The sequence below is a fragment of the Elephantulus edwardii genome, unplaced genomic scaffold, assembly GCF_000299155.1.
Source record: "Elephantulus edwardii isolate Elephantulus edwardi_28Jun2011 unplaced genomic scaffold, EleEdw1.0 scaffold00148, whole genome shotgun sequence".
Taxonomy (NCBI): Eukaryota; Metazoa; Chordata; class Mammalia; order Macroscelidea; family Macroscelididae; genus Elephantulus; species Elephantulus edwardii.
This window is the reverse complement of record NW_006399898.1, coordinates 6,431,054-6,453,546: the sequence shown is the minus strand read 5'-3', so window position 1 is coordinate 6,453,546 and position 22,493 is coordinate 6,431,054. Positions and strand designations below refer to the sequence as shown.

Here is a 22,493-nt window from a genome sequence, read left to right as displayed (position 1 = left end):
CTTGACTCCCAGCCCCTGGCCGGGGTGATCCTTGACTCCCAGCCCCTGGCCGGGGTGATCCTTGACTCCCAGCCCCTGGCCGGGGTGATCCTTGAGTCAGTGAGTCCTTCCCGGTAAGCGTTTCCAGACTTCTCTGTCCACTGTCTGAGGAGCTTCCTGTGCGTGTCACTGTTGACCGTGGACTTGTTTGAACCTGCCACCCCTTCTCATGCTCACATGGCCCAGACATGGTCGCCACGAGCTCTCTATGTTGCCCGCTTGGGCCTTACAATGCCTCCCAAGTCCTGCAGGTTCATTTCCTGCATCCTGGCACAAGGTGATGCCCCAGACAGCTTTGTACATTCTCTGCCCCAGAACGGTGGCCCTGAGGACTTTGCAGCGTGTGTTGTTGTGTACCACCCAGAGGCTTCAGAGGCCATAAAGCCCACAGCTGGCGGCCGTCTGGCTACACAGCTCGCTGCCCCAGAGCCCAGGGCTCCCTCTGGTCGATCTCTAAGATGTGGGCACAGTCTCCAGGTGTCTGTGGGGGGTGAGCCCGAGCGGGACGCGGTGGGGGGATGTGAGGGGGTCTGACTCGGTCTAACGCTGGGTGGTGCATGTGGAGGCAGAATTCCTGTGGGCACATCGCTGGGCACTTGGAGGCTAACCTCCTGGCGGTGAGGGGCTGAGCCAGAGGGCTTCCATCTGAGAGCTGTGGCCTCCAAGGACTCCGAGGAGAGCAGGGCAGGCTGGACTGGGAGATGTTCTGGAGGTGGGCGCCCAACAGCCAGCCTAGGCATGGGAGGTGCGCTGGAGGTGGCCCCGAGGGCCCCTGATAGCTGGCCTCCCTGTGGGAGGTGCCCTGGAGGTGGCTCAGAGGACCCCCCCAAGCCGGCCCCATTGTGGGAGGTGCCCCGAGGGCCCCCGCCGGCCTGACTGGCTGCCCGCCCGCCCGCAGGTGTTCCACTACCTGAGCATCGCCATCCTGACCTTCTTTATGATGGAGATCTTCTTCAAGATCTTTGTCTTCCGCCTGGAGTTCTTCCACCACAAGTTTGAGATCCTGGACGCCGTCGTGGTGGTGGTGTCCTTCGTCCTGGACATCGTCCTTCTGTTCCGGGAGCATGAGTTCGAGGCCCTCGGCCTGCTGATCCTGCTGCGGCTGTGGCGGGTGGCCCGCATCATCAACGGTGAGTCTGCCGGGCGCGGGCAGCAGGGCCGTGTGACACCCCCCCAGGCGTCAGCAGAAAGTGACGTGGCCGAGTGCGGCCTGTGACCGCCACCACTGGTCACACAGTGTGACCCTGACATGTGCTCCGAGAGGAGTGGCCTTCCCTCAGGGAACATCCTAAACACTGACCCTGGGTGGGCATATCTGATAGAATGCCTCTAGCCACCCGCCCTGAGGGACGTCTGTCCCTCCGTCTGTCCACAAGCCCAGAGCCTGGAGAAGTTCACTCCACACGCGGCGGTGGAGCACTTATTTTGGGAGGAAAGAACTCCCACTGGCTGGCCATGGAGCCCTGGTCCTGGAGAAACCCTGGACGAGCTGGAGGGCTTTCCTCCTGGTAGAAATCCTGACCCCCACAGTGCTGCGAGCCAGTGCCGAGCCTGCAGACCCCCCACCAGACAGCCTGATAGGACACCCTGCCAGGCAGAGCAGAACTGCCCGCGGGGTTTATAATGCTGGACAGCCTTAGACAAGGAGGCCACCTCTCTCTCTTAGGTGTGGCCAGCGGACTCAAACCACTCATCTTCTGGTCAACAAGCAGTGTTCTAACCACCATGCCACAAGGGCTCCTTTCCACCAGCCTCACGAGTTTGGACTTGGAGTTAGGGTCAAGTCTTGGGATTAGGGTTAGGCTTGGGGTTAGGGTTAAGTCTTGGGATTAGGGTTAAGTTTGGGCTAGAGGTTAGGGTTGGGCTTGGGGTTAAGCTTGGGATTGGCCCTGCTGGCTTTAGGATTCAGGCCCCAGAAGGCTGACCTAAGAATTGAATAAAGTCTACGAAGAACACCCATCTGGTCAGTGTTGGGGAAACGAAGGCAGCCTTCCAGTTCCTGCTAAAGATGTCTTTAATGACTGGACATCTCAGTCATTACGCAAACACTCTGCAAGGTGGTGTACAGCCGAGATCATCTCTACACCTGCCAGTAACCTGGCCCCTCCCTCCCTCACCACCCTCATAATCCGTGGGATTTGTGACCCCACACTCCATGGGATTTGTCCAAGTTCTCTGTCTATGTCCACAGACTAAGGACTGGGCTGCTTTACCTCATGGGGTCCCCTGAGCAGCGGCAGCTGGGGAGCCGGCTGGGCACCCCACGTGGAGGATGATGACACCTGGCTGCAGAGTAAAGGCAGAGTCCTGTGAAGGCAGTGTCCTTACTGCATGGGCACCTGGGAGTCGCCAGCAAGGGGAAGGGATGCCTCACCTGACCACTGGCCCTGGTGGTGGAGGCGCTGAGCTGAGAAGTGGGGACCTGTGTGGGGCTGGGGTGCCTGCCTGCGCTCTGGGCTCTGAGCAGAGCTCCCAGCTGCCAGCATGAATCATTCATTCTGAGCAGAGTCCTCCTTGCCCCCGGTGATCCAGCATCTCTAAGGAGATCCCACGTCCGAGGGCTGGAGAGGGCCAGTTCATAACTGAGTTCAGAGGGAACACCTGGCCTGCCTCCTCGTACTCAAAGTAACCCGTCAGTGGATAGATGGACCTGGGCAGCATGCCAGCCTCCGGGCTTTTTATTATTCCTGTGGAATTAATAATGTGGGATTATTACAGGGTCCCTGAGGCCTTCATTTCTTTCCAGGGATCATTATTTCAGTTAAGACCCGGTCAGAACGGCAACTCCTCCGGCTGAAACAGATGAACATACAACTGGCCGCCAAGATCCAGCACCTGGAGTTCAGCTGCTCTGAGAAGGTAAGGGCGGCCGCCTCCCTGGAGAAGGGCCAGGTGCCCGTGCCAGTGTCCCTGTCACCGCTGCCCCGCGTCACTGCTTGGCCATGGTCTTCTTCAGGGACCGGACCTGCTGTCGTTCACTCGTCTCCATGAAGGCCACCTCTCTGCTGAGATTCAAACAGAAGGTAAAACTGACGTTTGTCTGCTTCTGTACCAACAGGAACAAGAAATCGAAAGGCTCAACAAACTGTTGAAACAGCACGGCCTCCTTGGGGAGGTGAACTAGCCAGCTGCTGCTTCACCCCGACACGAGCCTGCCTGGGCCGGGCCGGGCGAGACAAGGACAGCAGGCTTTGCTCGGCACGGGGGAGGCTGGCCAGATGCTGCGACCGCTCCCGTCCAGCGTGACCCACTGTGGACACTCTCTCGGAAGGCGGCCTTCCTCACTGTATAATAAATGCACCCAGGGCTGCATTTTCCCCTCGCCCACATTGACTGCTGCTGGAAGGTGCACACCAGTGTGGGTGGCCCCAGCTGTGGAAACTGAATGGCCTCAGGTCTGCAAGCTGCCACCCTCTGAGGGCCTGCACCACATTCACAACACACGTTCTGAGAAAGAAAGAAAGAAAGAAAGAAAGGAACATGGAAAAGCCAGGCCCCCTCCCATTCGAGAAAAGCCCCCGGCGCTTTCTGGCTGCTGTGGGCAGTACTCCCCCCAGCAGCTGAGTGGGGAAAGGTCCCTGGCCCCCACAGCTGCACCCCACCTCGAGCTGCTCCTCCACTCCTGCCGCCCACGACTGTACAATTAATGTAGAAATAAACTGGCGCTGTCGCTCGGACCCTCCCCCTGTATTCTTTGCAACCTCAGCTGCCTGGGACTGCGGGGTGGCACCAGGCCGGCCCACCACGTCTCCCCGGAACAGCAATGGCAATCAGAGCCCAGGCCACCCTGTAATTAATGTGATGCTGGGCCCGCAGGCTGTGCTCTGCTTGCACCATTTCAGGCAGGAGGTGGTTATTCTTTTAATCATAGAGAGGGAGCCTGAAAAAGAACAAAGGAACAGCTTCCGAATAGCTCCTACTCCACAGTGGGACAGGTGAGCTGGCGATGGGCAGGTGAGCTGGCAGTGGGGCAGGTGAGCTGGCGGTGGGCAGGTGAGCTGGTGGGGCCTGGACCCCATGCTCCCCGAGGCTGCTGCCCTCCCTCCCCTCCCCAAGCCAATCTGGTTTCTTTATTTGAGCTCCGTGTTGGGAATGCTGACAGGGACCCAGACCAGATGTTTCCGCATTCTCCACTCAAACCAAATAGACAAACCCTGTCCCCAAAAGGAGGGCAGGGCATGGAGTGAGATGTGTGTGTGGTGTCCAGGAGGGGCCCTGCCGTCCACAGCAACCCGCAGACAGACTGCAGTGGCCTTGAGGACCCCTGAGGCTGGAAATCCTCACGGAAGGTGACAGCTTTTCTTCACGAGCTGGACTCAAACCACTGGCCGGAAGGAAGCATCTTCGGTTAACAACTTACGTCAAACAAATGGGAAGAAGAAGTTGAAGGGCAGCCTGGCGTTGATGGTTGGCCGGGCTCTGAAACCCGCCTCTGCAGGTGCAGACACGTCCACAAACGTCACCGCAGAGGACAGAACGATCGTCCTTTGACTTCCTGCGCGGGCCTGCGAGCAGGGTGGGAGCAGGGTGGGAGCGAGGTGAGTCCTGCCCTTCCACCAGGAACAGAGGTGCCAGGGCGCCCGCGCGCCCCAACCGGCCACCATCGGCCTCGGAACCCGGCACGCGCACTCCAGCCCCCAGCAGCTCTGGATGAGAGAGGCGCTTTTCCTCAGCTCGCCAGCATCAACCACAACTTAAGTTGCACAAGCTTTTTCGGTCAGACTTTAAGCAGAATGCTAGTATAATCACTGCCAGGGGCGCTTCCCCTCACTGACAGGGACCGGTCACTGTTCCCATTAGTAACCCTCTCCTCAAAGGGAGGGCGGGCGGGCCTGTGGGAGGCTTCTCCTGGACTGAGGGCAGGCCCACCTGGGGAAGCGAGGAGGAGATGAGCTTTGCAGTCACGTTGACGATTTTAGCCTGTGGGTTCACCAGGGATCCGTATTTTGTCCACTTCACTTCGATCGCCAAAGCCACTGGGACCTGGCACCCGTCCTGTGAAGGGACATCTTTGGGGTGAGCACAAGTCAGCGGGAGGTCAACTTCACCTGCAGTGCTGACTATCAAGTGCCTTGAGCATCACAGTCTTCTGCCCAAGAGAACAGTGCAGGAACGTGGCCGCAGAGCTGCCCAGCGCCCCAGCCTTCTACGCCCGAGGGCTGAGGCTGTACACAAACCTACACTCGGGGCTCCAGGGGCACAGAGGCTAAGGAGTGTGACCTGGAACCTGAAGGCCAGCAAGTGGGACTCACCAGCCACCCTGTGGAGAAGGATGAAGGGCGGCTTCCCCAAGGCCTCAGAAGCCTGACTGGCAAGGTCCAGTCGGCCTGCAGGGCCAGTGAGCTGCAGGGCAGCAGGTGCAGCTAAGGAAGCTGGGATCTGTGGCCATCCCTAATCCCACCTGTGGACGCTGTGGGGACCCTTAACTAACATCAGAAGGGACTGTCCTGTGGGTTCCATTGGTTTTAGGGGAGAGAATGGCACCTGAGAAGGAGGGATGGCATTCCTGACAGGCTCTGCCCAGGTCACACGCCACATTAAAGTGCACTTGGGGGAAATGCAAGCACTTGCCGTCCAGGGGCCTCATCTCAGCAGCTGGCAGTGAAGCCACGTGCAGGTGTGCAGGGGTGTGTGCGTGCCACTGGAGAACTAGGGTCTCCACCTGGAGCAGGTGGGAGAAACCGCTCCTTCTGTGACACGGAGCCCACTCAGCAGCTCGCCCATCGTCATCTGACCTGAGCAGAGGCAGCGGTCTAGCTGCCCGGGTCAGGCCTCAGGGGTCAGGCCTCAGGGGCCAGGCCCGGGCATGTGCACACGGCCTTCCAGACCTGTCCACAGCTGCCTCTCCTGCAGCCTTGCCCCCCTCCTCCTGAGGGGCAGGACGCACTAATGTGTCCACCCCTGGGAACACGGAGGTGGAGGACTGAGGCCCAGCAGGGGAGCAGCTGCCCGGGAATCCACCACCGGGGCTGCGTGGGGAGGGCAGGGCAGTGCCCGAGGCATCCTCACCCCCATTATCCCCGAGCTATAAATATGCTAAGCGGCTGATGGGCGCCTGAAGGAACTGTGCCAGGGAAAGCTGGGCAATTAGAGGGCTGGGGAGGCACGGCTCTGCAGGAAGACAAAAACGGGGGGGGGGGGCTGTCCTCGCGACAGGAACCTGAGAGCAGGATGTCATGTTCCAGCACCGCCCCAGGGCCTCTCACCTGAATGTGCTCGGTGTGGGCTGTCCTGGGAGGGCAGCGGGAGGGGTGTGGGCCACCCTGGGAGGGCAGCGGGAGGGGAAAGCTGCGCGGAGGAGAGGATTCGCCAGCTTTCTGCCCACCACTGTCCCCCTCCCAGGAACAGCCTCTCCTAGCAACGTGCCCTAAGCATTTCGAGGAGACTTTGTCATCTTTGCCTCCAAGCACTCTGGCTGCACTCTCACCAGATGGAGTGACAGCAGCAATGGCACGGGGGGTGGGGTGGGGAGGTGGAGATTGCATGGCGGTCCCAGGAGAGGAGAGGGTCGCTAGGAGTCATACTCGACTCCACGGCACCTAGCAGTCCCAGAGTGCCTTTTAGGGCCCCTGTACTCCCACCAGTGATGACAATTAACGGAGAGACCACTCAGCACCATGCCAAGGGAACCTCGTTAACACTCAGCCAGTGCCCGAAACTGGGCACACCTGTCAGTCATCCCACGACACAGGAAGAAAGGAAGGCCCACTGCTACCGAGGGGCCCTCTCAGTGTTCAAGGTGAAGGTCAATCTGCTAACCCCCACCCAGGGGTGTAACACTGACAGACCGCCCTCCTGAGCTGATTCTGGTGCCCCTAACTGGGCAGGGGGTGGGAGGTCCAAGAAATGCCAGCCCAGGACTCCACTTGCCCCTTACCTTGGCGGGAGATGACTGTGTGAGGAAGTGGACAGGCACCCAGTCCAGCACATCCTGGGCCCGGGAGTTGCCGAAAGGAGCCACATAGTCTGGGAAGCCCTGGCCTCTGAGCAGACGCGTCACCGTCTGCCTGGTGAGCTGACATGGGACAGCGCTGTTCAGCCTCGGGAGAAAAAGGGGTCAGTGAGTGAGGGATGCCCTGAGCCTCAGGAGAAGGGGTGAGTGAGGGGGGCCCTGAGCCGTGAGAGAAGAGTTAGTGAGTGAGGGGTGCTCTGAGCCGTGACCGCAGTCCTTGTACTTTGCGTCCCTGCTGAGCATAGCTGGACAGCAGCTAGTGTTTGGGACTGCAGAATCCTGGTGGCTGGCCCCAGAGAGGAGGTCAAGACAATGTTTTCCACATGGTGTTCCACTAAGAGGCTCTGTGCTAAGCTCCTTGGGCCAAGCTGGGACCCACTGCAAACCCCAGTTCTCTCCCAAAGCAGTGAGAGGCCCTGACAAGTCCTGGAGGACTGGGGGTTCTGTTAGAATGTGGTGTGTCCTGAACACTGTATACAGACCCTCCTGACACATGTGAGACGGGACCCAGACTCTGCCCTGGCGACAAAGGGCAATGTGGGGACAGGACCAGCCGGCTTTCATACAAGCCACAGACAGCTGTCTGCCTTGACAGATCGTGCACATGTCTGATGACAAGAAAAAATCAGTTAAGCACAGAGGTGACAGCTTGTGGCATTGTGCTGTGAATATTATCATTCAGAAATACAGGAAGGCCTTGAGGAACATAGCTGTGCTGTGACCTCAAGTGTTAGGGCTTTAAACTTGACACTGAGTCTAGCAGTCTCTCTTCCACCATCATTAACAGGCAAAGAATAAGAAAATTTGTTGTAACAGTTTTCCTTGGAATACTGACGGATGATTAGCTATTGAAAGTTAAAGTGAGGCAATGGAAAGCCACATGGATTCCAGGTGCCGCCGTGAGGACTACTGCTTACGGGTCACGGCTGGCTGCTCCTGCCTGGCTTGTCCAGGGGCTTCCCTGCAGAGCAGAGGCCCCACGACACGACAGCCCGGCAGGACGCTCGCTTTTCAGATCAGCACAAACGAGTTCAGACAGACATGCTGCCCACTTACCGCAGCTTACAGCCAGACTGCAGGTTGTAGCCGAATAATACCGGGGTCCGGATCCCCTCGGAGGCTAAGCAGTCCTGCTCGGCTGTGCTGCGAAGCACTGTGAACCGTCCGTATCTGTTTGCTGTCTGGATGATGGCAGATATTCCCAGGAGTCAAGGGACAATCACAGCCTCAGAGGGTTCTCGGCTAAAGGGAGTCACTAACGTGACATGAGACAGAAATGAGACCAAACAGCCCTGCCCTGCAGATTCCTGATGGTCACCACTCCAGAGAGGACAAAGATCAAGTTACAGCTGTTTTCTGTAAAAATCAGTAGATCCTAAGAAGAAAACTCCTCAGAAACTTCAAAAGTAACTAAAATTCCCCAAAACCCCTACATTTTCTTAGTTCCCTTTAAATGTGACGTTAAATACACCCAGGGGTCTGTCACCTTTTCTGTCTTTTCAACCTTCGTTATAAACCTCGCCAGCCTGTGCCTCTCCCCAGATGCACAGCTGACCCTGACCACACCGGTAGGTAACCCTGAGGAAGCTCTGCTCAGGCCTGGCCTCCAGCCCCCAGGCTCGGTCAACCCGAGGACCCTCAGCAGGAAAAAGAAGGCCCCACGCAGGACGATGGGGACACCACAGCTCAAAGGATACCCCTTCTGAGGCTGAAAGCCGGCCAGCAGCGGGAGCCCCACGACGTAGCCTGGGCTTCCGCTGAGATGAACGGGCCGCGTGTCCTGCTGGAAGACAAGGCAGAAATGCTCCTGAATAATGCTCGTTTCCTAAGGACACGCACGGCAGGGGGAAGGCAATGCTTTGCATATAAAATCTGCAATTACGACCAATAAAATAATTCCCCCCACACTCAGAGCTATAAATACATCCTTGAATGTGGGCGCTCCTTGTGCTGTAAAAAGAACAAGGAACTGTCCCCAAACGGAAAGGGATGCCGGGGCTCCGTAACATCCCCAGCACCCGAGCCACACCAGCACGAGGGCGGGACGCCGGCCACCTGTAAGTGGAGACAGGTTTTCAACTTCTGCTTGAATGTTACAATGAATTATCAGTGCAAAGCTGGCCAACTTACTTGAATAAAAAGAATCTCGAACTTTTGCTGGATCGGAAGGCCTCCGCGGCTGACTGTCCCCAGGAGGAGGGCGAGCCCAGCCTTTGTCACTTCGCCAGCGTCTGTGTATGTGAGGCTGTATTTGACCTGAAACCAAGCACCAAACCCAGTGCCCTCCATGAGTCTCGCTCACGGGACCTTCCATGGGCTCGTCAAGGCAGTGAACCCCTGGGAGCAGGCAGGCCACCTTGGCTCTCTCCTGCAGAGCCTAACATGACCCACCTGCCACCAACAGGGCTCCAACAAGTTCTGCTTTCCTCCCAGTTCATCAGCTGTATTAACACTGAAGATAAAATGTGCTCCGTAGACAGATCCTTGCCGACTGTGCACACATTTGAGCTTCTCTTTCTTGACCAGTCAAGAAAGTCTAAGCTGACGGCCAGAGGGATCCAGGCCTCTGAGACCCGTATTATATGATCCAAGCCACTGGCCCCAGAGGGACATGATTAGCCTCTCTCTGCAAGAGAGAATGTGTTCACACAACCACGTGGCACAGTCTTGCAAGGTGCCAGAAGCATGAGGGAGAAAAACAATTGTTCTCGAGACTTTTGAGGAAGCATCGTTTGATGAGAAAACATAAAGGCAGGCAGGAGGCCATACCGGGAAAGGAGACTCTGAAAGTAAGGTCTGTGTCCCCTTCCGAGGAGTGCTGTCACCCCGTCAGGACACCACAGCTCACCAGGACACTACAGCCCGTGGGCCTCACAGAGGAGTCCTCTGAGCCCTGCTGGGTGCTCACCTCTAGAACGACGTTGGTGCAGACGTCAAGACCCCCCACACTGACAAAGGCTGGCTGCAGGTCAACCTGCGTGTCACGAAGTTGGGTTGAGGTTTGGTTCAGAGACCGGACAACAATGGACTGAATGATGACAGGAACCTGCAACGTGGAGAACCTGCATTATGAAGTGTCACAACACAGCTGAACAATGACAACAGACTCAAATGTCCATCAGGTGGGGAAAGTGACTGAGACAACGGTAACCCTCTAAGGCCAGGGTGGGGTGAGGTGTGTGCGTGTGTGAAGGTGAGGCAGTCTGGAGACATTAATCCCCTAAGGCCGTGGCTAACAGAGAGGCAGTCTGGAGGACATTAAACCTCTCTTTGCTCGGAGCTGGGATGTACTGGACAGTGGGAGGTTTTTCTGGCTAGTTCAATGCTATTAAAGTGAATTTCTTTTATGGCTGTTGCCTGCAAAGGGTCAGAGTAGTACAAGAACCGCTAAAGAGAACTGGACTAGTGGGTCCGCAAGAGGAACGTGATGTTTGCTCTATGTTCCGGCTCCCAGGCCCGGGCCTCCTTATATCCACACAGACCTGAAGAGTGGCCTGACAGATCCACGATGAGGGCGTGGCTTCCGACCACAGCCTGGCAAAGCCTGGGTCGGGGGGCAGGCCTGTGGACAGAGCCCACCGAGCACGTCTGTGCAGTCTACCCTGGAGTGACCCAGCGTTCCTGAGCGACCAGGACACCAGGGGGCTCCCTATGAGCTGACACAGCCAGGCGGAACCCTCAGAGTGCCCACAGGAGGCTGTCCGCGCAGACAGTTCCCTACTTCACCATGTTCGGTTTCTGGAAAATGTTTTCATTATTGGAAAGAATGGCAAATGCTAAGAGAGTGCCAAAATGTATTCCCTTCAAATGGGCCTCTAGTCGTAAACACGTTCATTTCAAAGGGCTCAGATAGAAGACAGAGACAGTTTATTATTAAGCATATATAGTTTTCTTGAAATTCTTCTCTGTCAGCCAGTTCTTTTTGGTACTATGACTCTTCCATCTTCTTGTAATACTTCCTGGATCATTCAATATTCTACCCATAGCATCCCTAATATTGTAACTTGTGGCTTGAATTTGTTCTTTAGCTCCTTCAGCTGCAGAAGGTCAAGGACTGTAGATTGACGCTCAGGATGAAGAAGATAAAGATTCTCACCACCAGGCCAACCGAAAGCATCACGATAGAGAAAAGATTGAGGTTGTTAACAATTACAGTTTGCTCGGCTCCACAATCAACACTCTTGGCACCAGCAGTGAGGAAATAAAAAGATAAGATGCACTGGTAAAATCTGCTGTCAGGGACCTCTCCAGATTACTAAGAAGCAACGATGTCAGTCTAGAGACTAAGGTGTGCCTGATCCAGGCCATGATCTTTGCAATTTCTTGCTATGCATCAGAGAGCTGGACAATGACTGAGGATGACAGAAGAATCGATGCCTTTGAGTTGTGCTGGAGAAAAGTCTTGAACATACCGTGGACCACCAAAAGAATAAACAGATCTGTCTTGGAGAGGGTGAAACCAAGATTCTCCTTGGAGGCTAGGATCTTGAAGCTCCATCTCACATACTTTGGGCACATGACCAGGAGAGACCAGTTCTTAGAGAAGGACATCATGCTTGGAAGGGTAGAGGGACAGCACAAGAGAGGAAGACCCCACATGTGATGGACTAATACAGTAACTGGGGCAATGGGCTTAGGTGTGTCAGAGGCCGTGAGACTGGCCCAGGACAGGGAGGCTTCAGAGCTGCTGTGCATAGGTTTGCTATGGGTCGCAGGAGACTTGACAGCACAAAATAACAATTATTAAGCATTTTCGTTTTGATAAGGAAACAACTCTTACCTTTATTGTTGAAGAAGGCACCTAGACAAAAAGAAACCACAACAAATTTTATGTACCACAAAGACAAGTATCTGGATGTTTTTCCCGACCACCAATCTGCTTCTTGAACACTACCTCCCTCCACTTCCTGTCCCCCTACCTTCTCCAGCCTCACTTCTCAAATCTCAAAAGATACCCGATGGGAAGCAGTGGGCAAAGGGTGCAGACAGGCTTGGGGTGACCTCTGCTGAGGGAGGAGGCTGTGCCTGAATGCTTGAGGGACCTCTTGGGGGACAACTGGGAGAAGGCGGACTAGCTGGAAGAGGCACAACTGGCTGGCTGGCCGGCTGACACGGGGAGTGAGACAGAGACAGGAAGGGAGGAGGAGGGCAGCAAGGTCCAGTTTGATGGTGAGAGTCCAAGTCCAGATGCGCAGTGGTGCCAGGGCCGCCAGCCATCACGAGAAAGCAAACCAAAGAGGGCTTTTCACAATAGTCATGACTGGATCTTAATCACAGAAACACGTCCCCATCCCTCTAAGAGGCCAGGCCTCCCACATTTATCCGTTTAGAGCAGGGGTGCTTGCCTGCAGGGAGGGGGCCCCCTCCTCTCCTTCCCAGCGATCCATGTCTAGCCCACCCCAGCTGCCTTGCTCATCTACCAAGCAAACAATGTCTGTTTCTGGGCTGCCTTTGAGAGGGAGATCCTTGTGGTGCTAGGAAGCTTAGTTGTTTGGCATGGACATTAAAATGCTTCTAGAATTGAAATGCTTCTATAATTCCTTGTTATTTGTTAAAACTTATTTTTATACAGACATAGATTTATTGGCCACCATAGAAATGAACGTAAGCCAAGCAGGTACCAAGTCCATAAGAACAATTATTTCACTGAAAACTCAATAAGCACTGATTCCAGAGCCTTGGAGTGATTTAATCTTGGGGTCAGCCATCTGCTGAAATGATATGCTCTACCTGGCCTATTTCTAAGAGGCACCAAGAACAGAAGTTATACCTATGAAACAAGTACAAAATAATGCTTACTTTCAAAATGTCAGAGCTGTTGTAGGAAGCTATTTGAAGGGCTTTGATTTCTTCACACTGTTCCAAGTCTATCCTTCTGGTGCATTTAACAGCTTGGTTCACCAGGAACGCTGGAAGTCGTAACGTTCCCAGGAGGTGGACAATACACAACGGAAAGCAGTTAGGACAGCACAGGGGTGAAACACCAAGGTTATAATCCTATAATCCAAGTTAACCGCAAAATGGACCATAACGCTGTTGCACAATACATTTAGAATAGAATCTTAACATTTTTCCCAAAGAGTTTAAAGGGTTTAAATTTCTGCTCCCAGCAGCCAAGCACATCAATCATTTGCATTACCCAAGTTCTCTAACAGAGAAAAGGGAGCCATGTTTGGAGAACTCTGCACATACCAACTTAACTGGCTCATAAGCCAAGTAAATAATAGGAGAAAAGGCCAGAAAGGCAATTCATTGGGGATGACAACAAAACAACCCATTCCTATTGAGTTGGAACTGATTCTCCAGGGGGTTTTAAAAGGTTATAAACCACACAGAAGAAGATTGTCCATCTTTCTCCCTTGGAGCCACTGGTGGATTCAAACTATCTGCCTTTGGGTTGGCAGTGCAACTCCCTACCCATTAGTTCACTAGAAACATTATCTTAATGTCAGGCTGGTCCTAAAAGTCGTCATCCTAATACTATGCCAGCTAACAGTGCAGTACTGCCACCAGCACCTGCCTTTATTAATAAAAGATGGTCATTTTATAAAAAATAAATAAATAAATAAATAAATAAATTTCTGCTCCCCAGAGGCAAGCAACATATAGCTGCTTATCTATCCCTCTGGAAAAGCTTCTCAAATAAAAGCAAATCAGCGTGTGTTGTATTGTATGTGGGGGCCCCGGGACCAGGCAGTGCTCAGTGCTGTTGTACGTGGGGGACCCCAGGACCAGGCAGTGTTCAGTGCTGTGGTATGTGGGGGATCCCAGGACCAGGCAATATTCAGTGCTGTATTACGTGGGGGACCCCGGGACCAGGCAGTGTTCTGTGCTGTGGTACGTGGGGGATCCCGGGACCAGGCAGTGTTCAGTGATGTTGTACGTGGGGGGATCCCAGGACCAGGCAGTGTTCAGTGCTGTGGTACGTGGGGGCGATGAGTCACTCAGGTGGCACCTAACACCACCACTGAGTGTGTCAGAGACGGTGAGGCTGGCACAGACTCAGGCAGGGTGTAGTCACTCTGAGACCCACCAGCTGTGTTGCTGTACACAACCAGTCCCCACTAAGGGACCCCAGAGCGCATCTCTGCTGGTACAGACAGGGCTGCCATCTGTTCTTAGTACATCAGCCAAGTTTCTGGGACCAACTGTAGGAGCCCAGCTTGTCAGAGGGTCCAGGCTGTGGCATCTGGGCGGACAGCGCTGGGCCTGTCGCCCTGATTCCCAGTGCCTCTGGCTGTGTTGATGAACACCCGTTTCCTCACAACCTCTGCTCTGGGCTCTGCCAACACAGGAGTGAAAATGGCAACACATTGTTCCTACAGCGAACAAGACCAAGCGTCTTCTCAACAACATGCACTTTTTCCTTCATGTTCCCAACGGCCCCTTGTAAAGCCACATGTTACTGGCCCCCACTTACTCACAGAGAGGCCTGCTGAAGAACTGGGCTTTCTCTTTCCTAATCCAGAGGGCCGCCAGGCAATGTTTGTGATGCTCCTGGAAGGAGGAGCAGCGCGTGGAAGGCAGTGGGCACAGAGGGGTCCCGTCCCCACTCCACCATGCCTGGGGGAGTCTGAGCATCTGTCTCCCTGCCACCCCACCTCTGGTGAAGTGATCAGGAAAATACACACACACTTCCTATCACACCCTGCACACAGCAGCGCCCCAGAAATGTTAGCTACTAACTAGTCCCTGGCAGAAGTGCTGGCCAGCAGCTGGGTGTGCACACATCTGAATGGGCCTTGTCAGCTGGGGTCCTCCGTCACTCCAGGGGCTCACGCAGAGGCTGCAGGTGGGAGGGGCTCCTCCCGGGGGAGAACATGCTGGACAGTGTCGAGGTTGATTCTCTGACCCTGGTTCCGAAGCTTGCTGAATGCTGGCTGTTGTATTTCAGCTGACAGCAAACTCTGCTTGGAGAGAAGGCCGACTGCACGTTCCTTACCTGCAGGGTTGGCGTCGGTGCACAGGGACGACGGGAGGGGAGAAGGGAACCGCAGGAAGGAGTCCGAGGTCTGAAGAGGAATGCCGTACTGGAGACACAAGAACCAGCGACTGTCACGGTGTGATGAAGTCCTCCATCCCCCCGAGACTGAGGGGCACATGGTATGCCACGGCGCGCTGGGACACAGGGACACACAAACGTGGTCCCTGCCACGGGGAGCTTAGAGCTAACTGGCACGTGTGTGCATGTGACTATGTGGGTATAGATTGCCAGAAGAAAGACCAAATGAATCTGTCCTAGAAAAAGTGCCTCTCGTACACTCCCTGGAGGCAAAGAGGGCTAAAGTTTAGGCTATGAGGAGGGACAGTCCCGGAGGAGGACACCATTGGTAAAGGGTCAGGGTGGCCCCACCTGAGTCTGGGCACAGAGGCCAAAGCAGCAAGCTCCCATGGTTCTGTGGAGCGCATGGCCCAACCGCCCAGACATCACCAGCATGACTCTATTCCTAGGCTCTCTGATACAGATTTGCTCTATGGGAGAACTTCACATAGGCTGGAGGCGGCTGGCATCAGGCTGGTACCAAGTCAGCCCTGACTGGCAGGGCGCTGAAGGAGCAGACTTAACTGATTCATGGCTTACCTCATACCTGGAGGCAGGTGGGGACGCCAGTGTGGCTGTGGAGGAAATGTCTGGTTCTGCATTCGATGGAAAGCCACGAGATGTTTTAACAAATGTATCAAAACTGCTATCATCAGGAACTTCAGGATTAATAAAAGATAGTGCAGGTTTATCTGGGTTTGGGGAAAAAAATCTAATCAGTCTAAAATAGAATGTGTACATTATACATTCCAAATCTAATAATGTGGAGTTTTTAGTAGCTTTGAGTCGAATGTGAAACGACAATGTCTTCTCCATAACCCTGTGAATCTTACTAAATGGGTCAGATCTCCAGTCCCTGCAGCAACGTGGAAGCAGTGGCTTCTAGGACCTACCAGTAAAGAGGCACCATGTGCCAAGTCACCAGCCCTTCTTGAGCCTTGGCACACGGTGCACACATCCCACGGAGAGGTGCCCCAGGGCTCTGGGAATGAAGGCATCCTGCTTCAATCCCACACAGCCACCTCCCAACTCTGCAGAAGAATGCTGTGTACAAAGGGAACAGCGACTGGTCTGTACACAGGGCGGGTGTTGTATCAGCAAGGATGACCACGATCGACCAGGCCAGATACACAGCATGCGCCTCCGGAGTCAGTTATGAGGGAATGGGACAGGTTAAGGGAGTCTGAGAAGGTGACCCAAGGCTGTAACTGCCATCCACCCATCACTGCTGCTGCCTCATGTCACTTCCAGCTCCCAGCGAGCCTGCAGGACGGGCCAGAGCCAGGCCACAGGGTTACCGTGGCTGTCAACCTTGATGGCTGTGGATGACCACATCTTTGTCCAGAGGAAAAAGGTGGCCACAGGTGGGTTCAAACTGCTGACTTCGGGTTAAAGGACAAGTGCTTTAACGACTACAACATTCAGGTTCACTGCATAGATGAGTAAAGCCATAATTGAGTCTCTAAACTGGAATGTCTTGATAATATTTGATACTGATATATACTTTGGACCTATACACCTAATTGAGGTAAATGCTCAGATAAAAATAAAAGTTCTGTTCTCATGCAAATATTCTTAGTAAAAATAAAAGAGAAAAAGGAAATAAAAACCACAGGTGATGTTCAAAGCTGAACCTAACTCTCAACCATTAAACCATGAGGAAACAAAACTTTTTCCAAAAGAGAACAGAAACACTATGTAGAACGATTGTATAAAACATAGTGTACATGAATGAAACAATGTGAATGAAAGATTGTAGAAAACACAATGTACAATGTAAGAGTGAGCCACAGCTTAAATGAATTATTGTATGCAAACCAATAAAAAAAAGAACAAAAACACAAGATCATTTAGAGAAATAAATCTAGATTTCTATTGTGTCTGAATCTATAAACACCTGTTGAATCAAGTGTAAGTTCCCAAAACACAGGTAGAGATGCAGTCACTCTGCAGGCCGCTGCAGCCAGGAACAAATCGCACAGAAGAACCACGGGCATGGCACCAGCTCCTCTATGGTGTGAGGTAAGGCTCATGAACCTGTGCCCCAGATTCCCAAAGTAACACAAACAAGCCCACGCTTTTTGCCTGGTGGATAATCCACACCAGGTGCCCCATGCTCTGTGTGGGTATAGGCAGTGCCTGTGAACTGGCCTCAGAAGATGGACCCTTGACAGACCATAGGAATCACCGGTTTACCACAAATGGGATGGGAAATTTTGCCATAAAGTAACTAAAGAAAAATTTTCCAGAGTTTCATAAAATACATCCATGTCAAATACTTACAGTTTGTAAACTGAATGCAGAAAATAGATGGGTTGATCTTATTAATAAGTGTAAATATTCTCTGAGGTGGATTTGCTGTAAAATTCATCGAATAGATGGCTGCTTTTTGGCTACAGAAGTGGCTGTCACCCCTACAAAGGGAAAATATGCAGATAACACACACAATGTTAGCAAGATCATCAGAAAATGGTCTGATGTTTATTCTGTACTGTGTTAACGGCTACATGGAGGATATTTATGGGGATATGATGCTAGAATTCAATCCACTTTTACTTCATTTATTTGGTGTTAAAATGCTTGATGTTTGACACTTTTTTTCCTCTAATAGGCAAAAAATCAAGACAAAATAAGGAAATTTTTCAGGATACAATTTTAACATAAATGAACCTGGTAAATTCTTAATATTTACATACTCCTATAATACTTTTTTGGAACTTTAGATTGTTTAATATCACATCAGAATGGATCCAGAATTCCAGCAAGTAAAGCTGTCTCCAAAAGTCTGTGAGAGTGAGAAAATGAGAGTCATCTAGAGGTTTCTGGGTTTAAAAGCTGGGCAGATCTCCAACCAATTATAAACTGGACACACACCCATGCCACTGATCAAACAAATGTAACTATGGAAGACACAGAAAAGGGAAATGTTTGGAGGGATAAAAAAAACTATCAACTATCTCTCACAATAAGATATTCACATCCTGAATAATTTCACCTTTCCAAAGACTCCAAAGACTCTTATTCTTGGGGGGAAAAACAACTTTGAAATCTGGATTAAGAGAAGCAGAATTCAGAAAGGTCATTTCTTTACGCTGTCCTCCACAGGGAATAATATCACATTCAGTTATTCCCTTAGAGAATATGAAATGTTGAGAATCTCAAGGGACTTAACAGATAAGCATAAACTAAGATGCCCTCACTACCTGTTTAATCTTTTTTTTTCCTACAGGTACTATCTCCACAACAAAAAGAGTAACTCTGAGGCATACTCTTCACCCCAGGTTATACAGGGAACGAATTCACAGATACAAAAACACGATCTAAATGAAATGCAAAAGCAACTCAATCACAGACAGAGATTCTGTCACCTAAAAGCACCATCCCCACTGTCGCCAAGTTGGTTCCAAGTGCAGGACAGCAGACAGCTTCCCTCAGAGCCACTGGGCTGCGAGGCTTTACCAACGGCTGCCGGGGACGCGAAGTGCCAAGTTCTCGGTATCTCTGTGCACTAACCAATGTGCTGCATCTATTTCCCAGGCTGTAAATCCTAATGGGAGAGGACGCCCTCACCCTTCTCCCATAGAGAAGCTTGTGGATCTGAACTACTGACCCTTCAGCTAGCACCCAACGTGATGCAACCAGGCCTCCGTTAGGGGGAGATCACTCTTTTCTCTACTGCCTGCACCATCAACTGGCTGAATCCAAATATGAAATATATGCTAGTGTTTGGTTTAGAAAAAGGAAAGCATTGAGTTTTTCGGCCTTTGTCCCCAACTACCTTGGACAGATGTCATCAAAACTATGTATGCCATGCTGTCAGGAGGGACCAGTCCTCGGAAAGATTTCATGTCGGGAAAGGTGGAGGGTCAGGGAAGGAGAGGAAGCCCCTCAACCAGAGGACCTGACACAGGGACAGTGAGCCTGGGCTCATGCACACATTGATGGTGAGGGGTCACAGGAGGGCACAGGTTAGCAGCTGCTGTTCCGGGGGCTCTGAGTCGTACACCACTCCAACGTGTGCCATCAACTTACGTCACAGCTGCGACTGAGCAGTCAGAGAAGACGCTGAAATCCACAGGGCTGCAGTCAGGGTCACAGCAGCAGTTGATGTCACACTGTGCCGGGGACAGGTCACACACACACAGAGCAGCGACTGCAGGGGAGAGTGGCAAGGGGCAGACATTACCATCAGTGGGCATCACCCTCGGCACAGCCACCATCGGCGGGCATCCACCGTCGATGGAGCCTCACGGTTGGCAGACAGCCGTCAGCGGGCATCACCACTGACAGGCATCACATCACCATCGACGGAGCCTCGCCCTCAGTGGGCAGCACCGTCGGCACACAGCCACCATCGCTGGGCATCACCATCGACAGAGCCTCGCCGTCGGCGGGCATCACTGTTGGCAGAGAGCCACCAGCAGGGCACAACAATCTACTAGAAACAGATTTCACAAGGCTTCTCTTCTTTTCTCGCGTGGATTTTGGGGGGAAACCTTTGGCATGAATATTGGTCAGAACACCCCTCAATCAGAGCCTCCCCAAAGTGGCTAATCTTCTGACTCCTTGGGAAGCTCTAAGACAGACCCTGACAGAGCTGACAGGAAATAGACATCTGCACTTTCCAGAACTCTCCAGGAGGTGCCAGGATGCCACGTCACCTGCCAGCTCCCAAGAGCCACCAGCTGGAAACGGCAGCTCTCTATATCTGTCCTCCAATGCACACCCATGTTTACTGCAGCTTTGTTCACAATAGCAAGGAGTTGGAAACAACCTAAGTGCCCATCAACAAATGAACAGCTAGAGAAGCTGTGGTATATTCGCACAATGGAATACTATGCTGCATTAAACAACAAGGAACTCATTCAATATTATTCAAAATGGTTGACTCTGGAGAACATTATGCTGAGTGAAATGTCCCAGTCACAAAGGGACAAATATTGCATGGTGCCACTGTTGTAGAATGGGACTGTCCTTGGGGTTGGGGAGAGACTGAGTAAGATGGGTTCAATAATGTATACTGCTCTGAAACAGAGAAGGGAGAAAACTGTTTAAAAGAGATATGTGATTAGATATTTCTGTCATGACAGGAGTCTAGAGCGATGGCTACATGGTGGAGTGGACCTGGGGGAGGGTTTGTAAAATAATGAAAGAATCTTTTCTTTTACTTTTCCAAGAGGGTAATGTCTGGTGGTGGGGGGGAGCCTTGGAAGGGGACAAATCTACAACAATGAATGAATGGAAATCCAAAGCCTCTGTAAATTTTCACTGAAATTAATAACAAATTTAAATTAAAAAAATTAAGTTAGAGTAAGGATGGCAATGGAACCACCTTACCTTTGTAACTTGATTTGTGCCACTATTAGAACCTCTACTCAGAATATTATTGCTTTTCAATTTTTGGCTCGTGCACTTTTAACGTGTTAGTTAAATTTGTATCTTCTAGGTTGCAACACTTCCATGATACATCTGTACAGCTAAGCACAATTGATAACAGTGCATCTAAATTCCAAAATCAATCTCCGTAATAGTCTATGTGTTTCCTACTGACAAGGGGGCCCTTTAGAGTAGTGAGAGAAGACATTCACCCTGAAACCCACAGCGTCCCTTTTCAGCAGGAAGTAGCTAAGAGAATACACCATCCCCTTTTCCTTATGAATCAGGGTGAAGTCTCTCTCAGGGAGGAGTGATAGGGAATGGCAAGGGACACACTGACAAAGGAGATTAATCAGAACTGGCTTTGACAAGCACTGTGGCAATTGGACAATTAAAACAGACATGGGGGGGAAAGAAGAACGAACTGGGGATAAGGGTGGAGAAAACAGTGCAACAATGAATAAATGAAAACCCAAAATCTCTGTAAATGTTCATTAAAACTAATAAAATTTAATTAAAAAAAAATCTGTCCTCCAGAGTCTGACTCCGTCATGGTAACACTCCATCAGGTTTCCGAAGCTTGAAACCCTTAAGGGAGGAGTCCATGTGTCTCCCCCCATAGGCAGGAGGTGAATTTGAACCCCTGAGAACTGGACCACTGCCCTTTTGGTTAGCAATCCAACAGGTAATCCCTATGTTATCAGAGTTCCTCTGCCAAGAAAAGAAACAGCAGACCATGAGAATCACCCACTGAACTCCTTCTTGGGGTGAGGCAGTTCCAGGGCAGGCAGAACACGGAAGCACCAATCTGACCTGTAATGCTTTCTTTTTTCATAAAAGTATTATGAGCAAATATGGCCTCATGTTACGATTTTATCATGCTGGTAGAAAACTCACACAAGCCATCTTACTCAAATGCTTTCATTGTTTCACAATAAAAAAAGAACTGCGTGTCTTCAGGACTGCAGCGCAGCTTCTTGAGTGCAGTGAGATACATTTCGAGCGAAATGCTTAGCACAGGACCTGCTGTTAAATGAGGAGGACACATTACAGAAAGGAGGCTTGAGCTATGACCGCGGGTCAAGTGCTGGGCCGCAACCAAGTCCCAGAGGTCGGGCTGTCAAGACGTGCAACCTCCTTCCGTGGCACTGACAGCCGTGGGAATCCGATGGACTCACTGGAAGGCGCAGAGTGGTCACTCGGCATCCGCTAGAACACAGGAGCATACGCAGACCTCACTGGATCACGCACTGCTCAGACAAGCACATTTTGTCTGTTTTACAGGTTTAAGGTTTGTGGAAACGCTGGCTGGAGTAGTCTGCGCCACTTCCCCCGGGCAGCATGCGCTCAGTCCATGTTTCTGAGTCATGGTTACATCATTTCCATATTTCAAACGTTTCATGATGCTACTGCACTTAGGGAAACGCTGGTGGCTTAGCGGGAAGGAACTCCGCTGCCAACCCGAAAGTGCAGGACTCGAATCCACCAGGTGCTGGGAGCGGAGGGAAGCTGGGTAATCATCTTCCTCTTCATTTCAGCCTCTGAAACCAGCTGACGGTCAGCTACGAGCTGGTTCCGACTCAGTGGTACATAACAACGGCCTTAGTGGTAAGGAGTTAAGCTGCCAATCCCAAGGCACATAGTTCGGATTCACCAGCTGCTGCACAGGGGAAAGATGGACCAGCTCCTTCTGTGCCATTTACTGCCTCGGAACACCCTCTGGAGGATCCGCTTTGGGTCGGATCTGACTCCACGGCACACAACAGTCAACACCGTACACATGAGCTCGGATGGCCACGTCCGCAATAAGGAGGGCTCACCCTGAACAGCTCCCTTCTGGCTGCTCAAGGATCAACCGCTCCACGCGGGGAAAGATGGGCTGACGACTGCAGTCCCTTTGCAGGCGACTTCCAGCCCCAGAAAACCCGCTGGAGGGTCAGCTAGGAGCCAGCTGGTCGGACTCAACAGCACTGAGTTTGAGTCTGGACAGTGCACACTTAACAGACCACTCAAGGCAAAGCAGCTCCCGGCCCTTCCCACTCGGTGATCAGGCGGGGGGCGCAGGCCGGGACGCAGGCGGGAGGC

At 52.3% G+C, this 22,493-nt stretch overlaps 2 protein-coding genes across 3 annotated transcripts in view; one reads left to right on the top strand and one right to left on the bottom strand.

The window, feature by feature from the left end:
• The window catches only part of HVCN1 (hydrogen voltage-gated channel 1), an 8,536-nt gene extending 5,373 nt beyond the window's left edge, over positions 1-3,163 (top strand). The window contains exons 3-5 of the mRNA XM_006894667.1: positions 938-1,169; positions 2,786-2,898; positions 3,098-3,163. Of these exons, the coding sequence (XP_006894729.1) occupies positions 938-1,169; positions 2,786-2,898; positions 3,098-3,163 (411 nt within the window). The remainder of the gene's footprint in view (positions 1-937; positions 1,170-2,785; positions 2,899-3,097) is intronic.
• Positions 3,164-4,400: 1,237 nt separating this feature from the next.
• The window catches only part of TCTN1 (tectonic family member 1), a 19,402-nt gene continuing 1,309 nt past the window's right edge, over positions 4,401-22,493 (bottom strand). Inside the window, exons 2-15 of one of the 2 annotated variants that reach the window (XM_006894666.1) lie at positions 19,065-19,185; positions 17,316-17,446; positions 15,573-15,724; positions 14,934-15,021; positions 12,791-12,900; positions 11,772-11,792; positions 9,900-10,037; positions 9,122-9,247; positions 8,689-8,774; positions 8,048-8,188; positions 6,917-7,079; position 5,449; positions 4,909-5,048; positions 4,401-4,544 (exon numbers count right to left, since the gene is read on the bottom strand). In XM_006894666.1, the coding sequence (XP_006894728.1) occupies positions 4,401-4,544; positions 4,909-5,048; position 5,449; positions 6,917-7,079; positions 8,048-8,188; positions 8,689-8,774; positions 9,122-9,247; positions 9,900-10,037; positions 11,772-11,792; positions 12,791-12,900; positions 14,934-15,021; positions 15,573-15,724; positions 17,316-17,446; positions 19,065-19,185 (1,562 nt within the window). The remainder of the gene's footprint in view (positions 4,545-4,908; positions 5,049-5,448; positions 5,450-6,916; positions 7,080-8,047; positions 8,189-8,688; positions 8,775-9,121; positions 9,248-9,899; positions 10,038-11,771; positions 11,793-12,790; positions 12,901-14,933; positions 15,022-15,572; positions 15,725-17,315; positions 17,447-19,064; positions 19,186-22,493) is intronic. The other variant, XM_006894665.1, reaches the window with a different exon arrangement.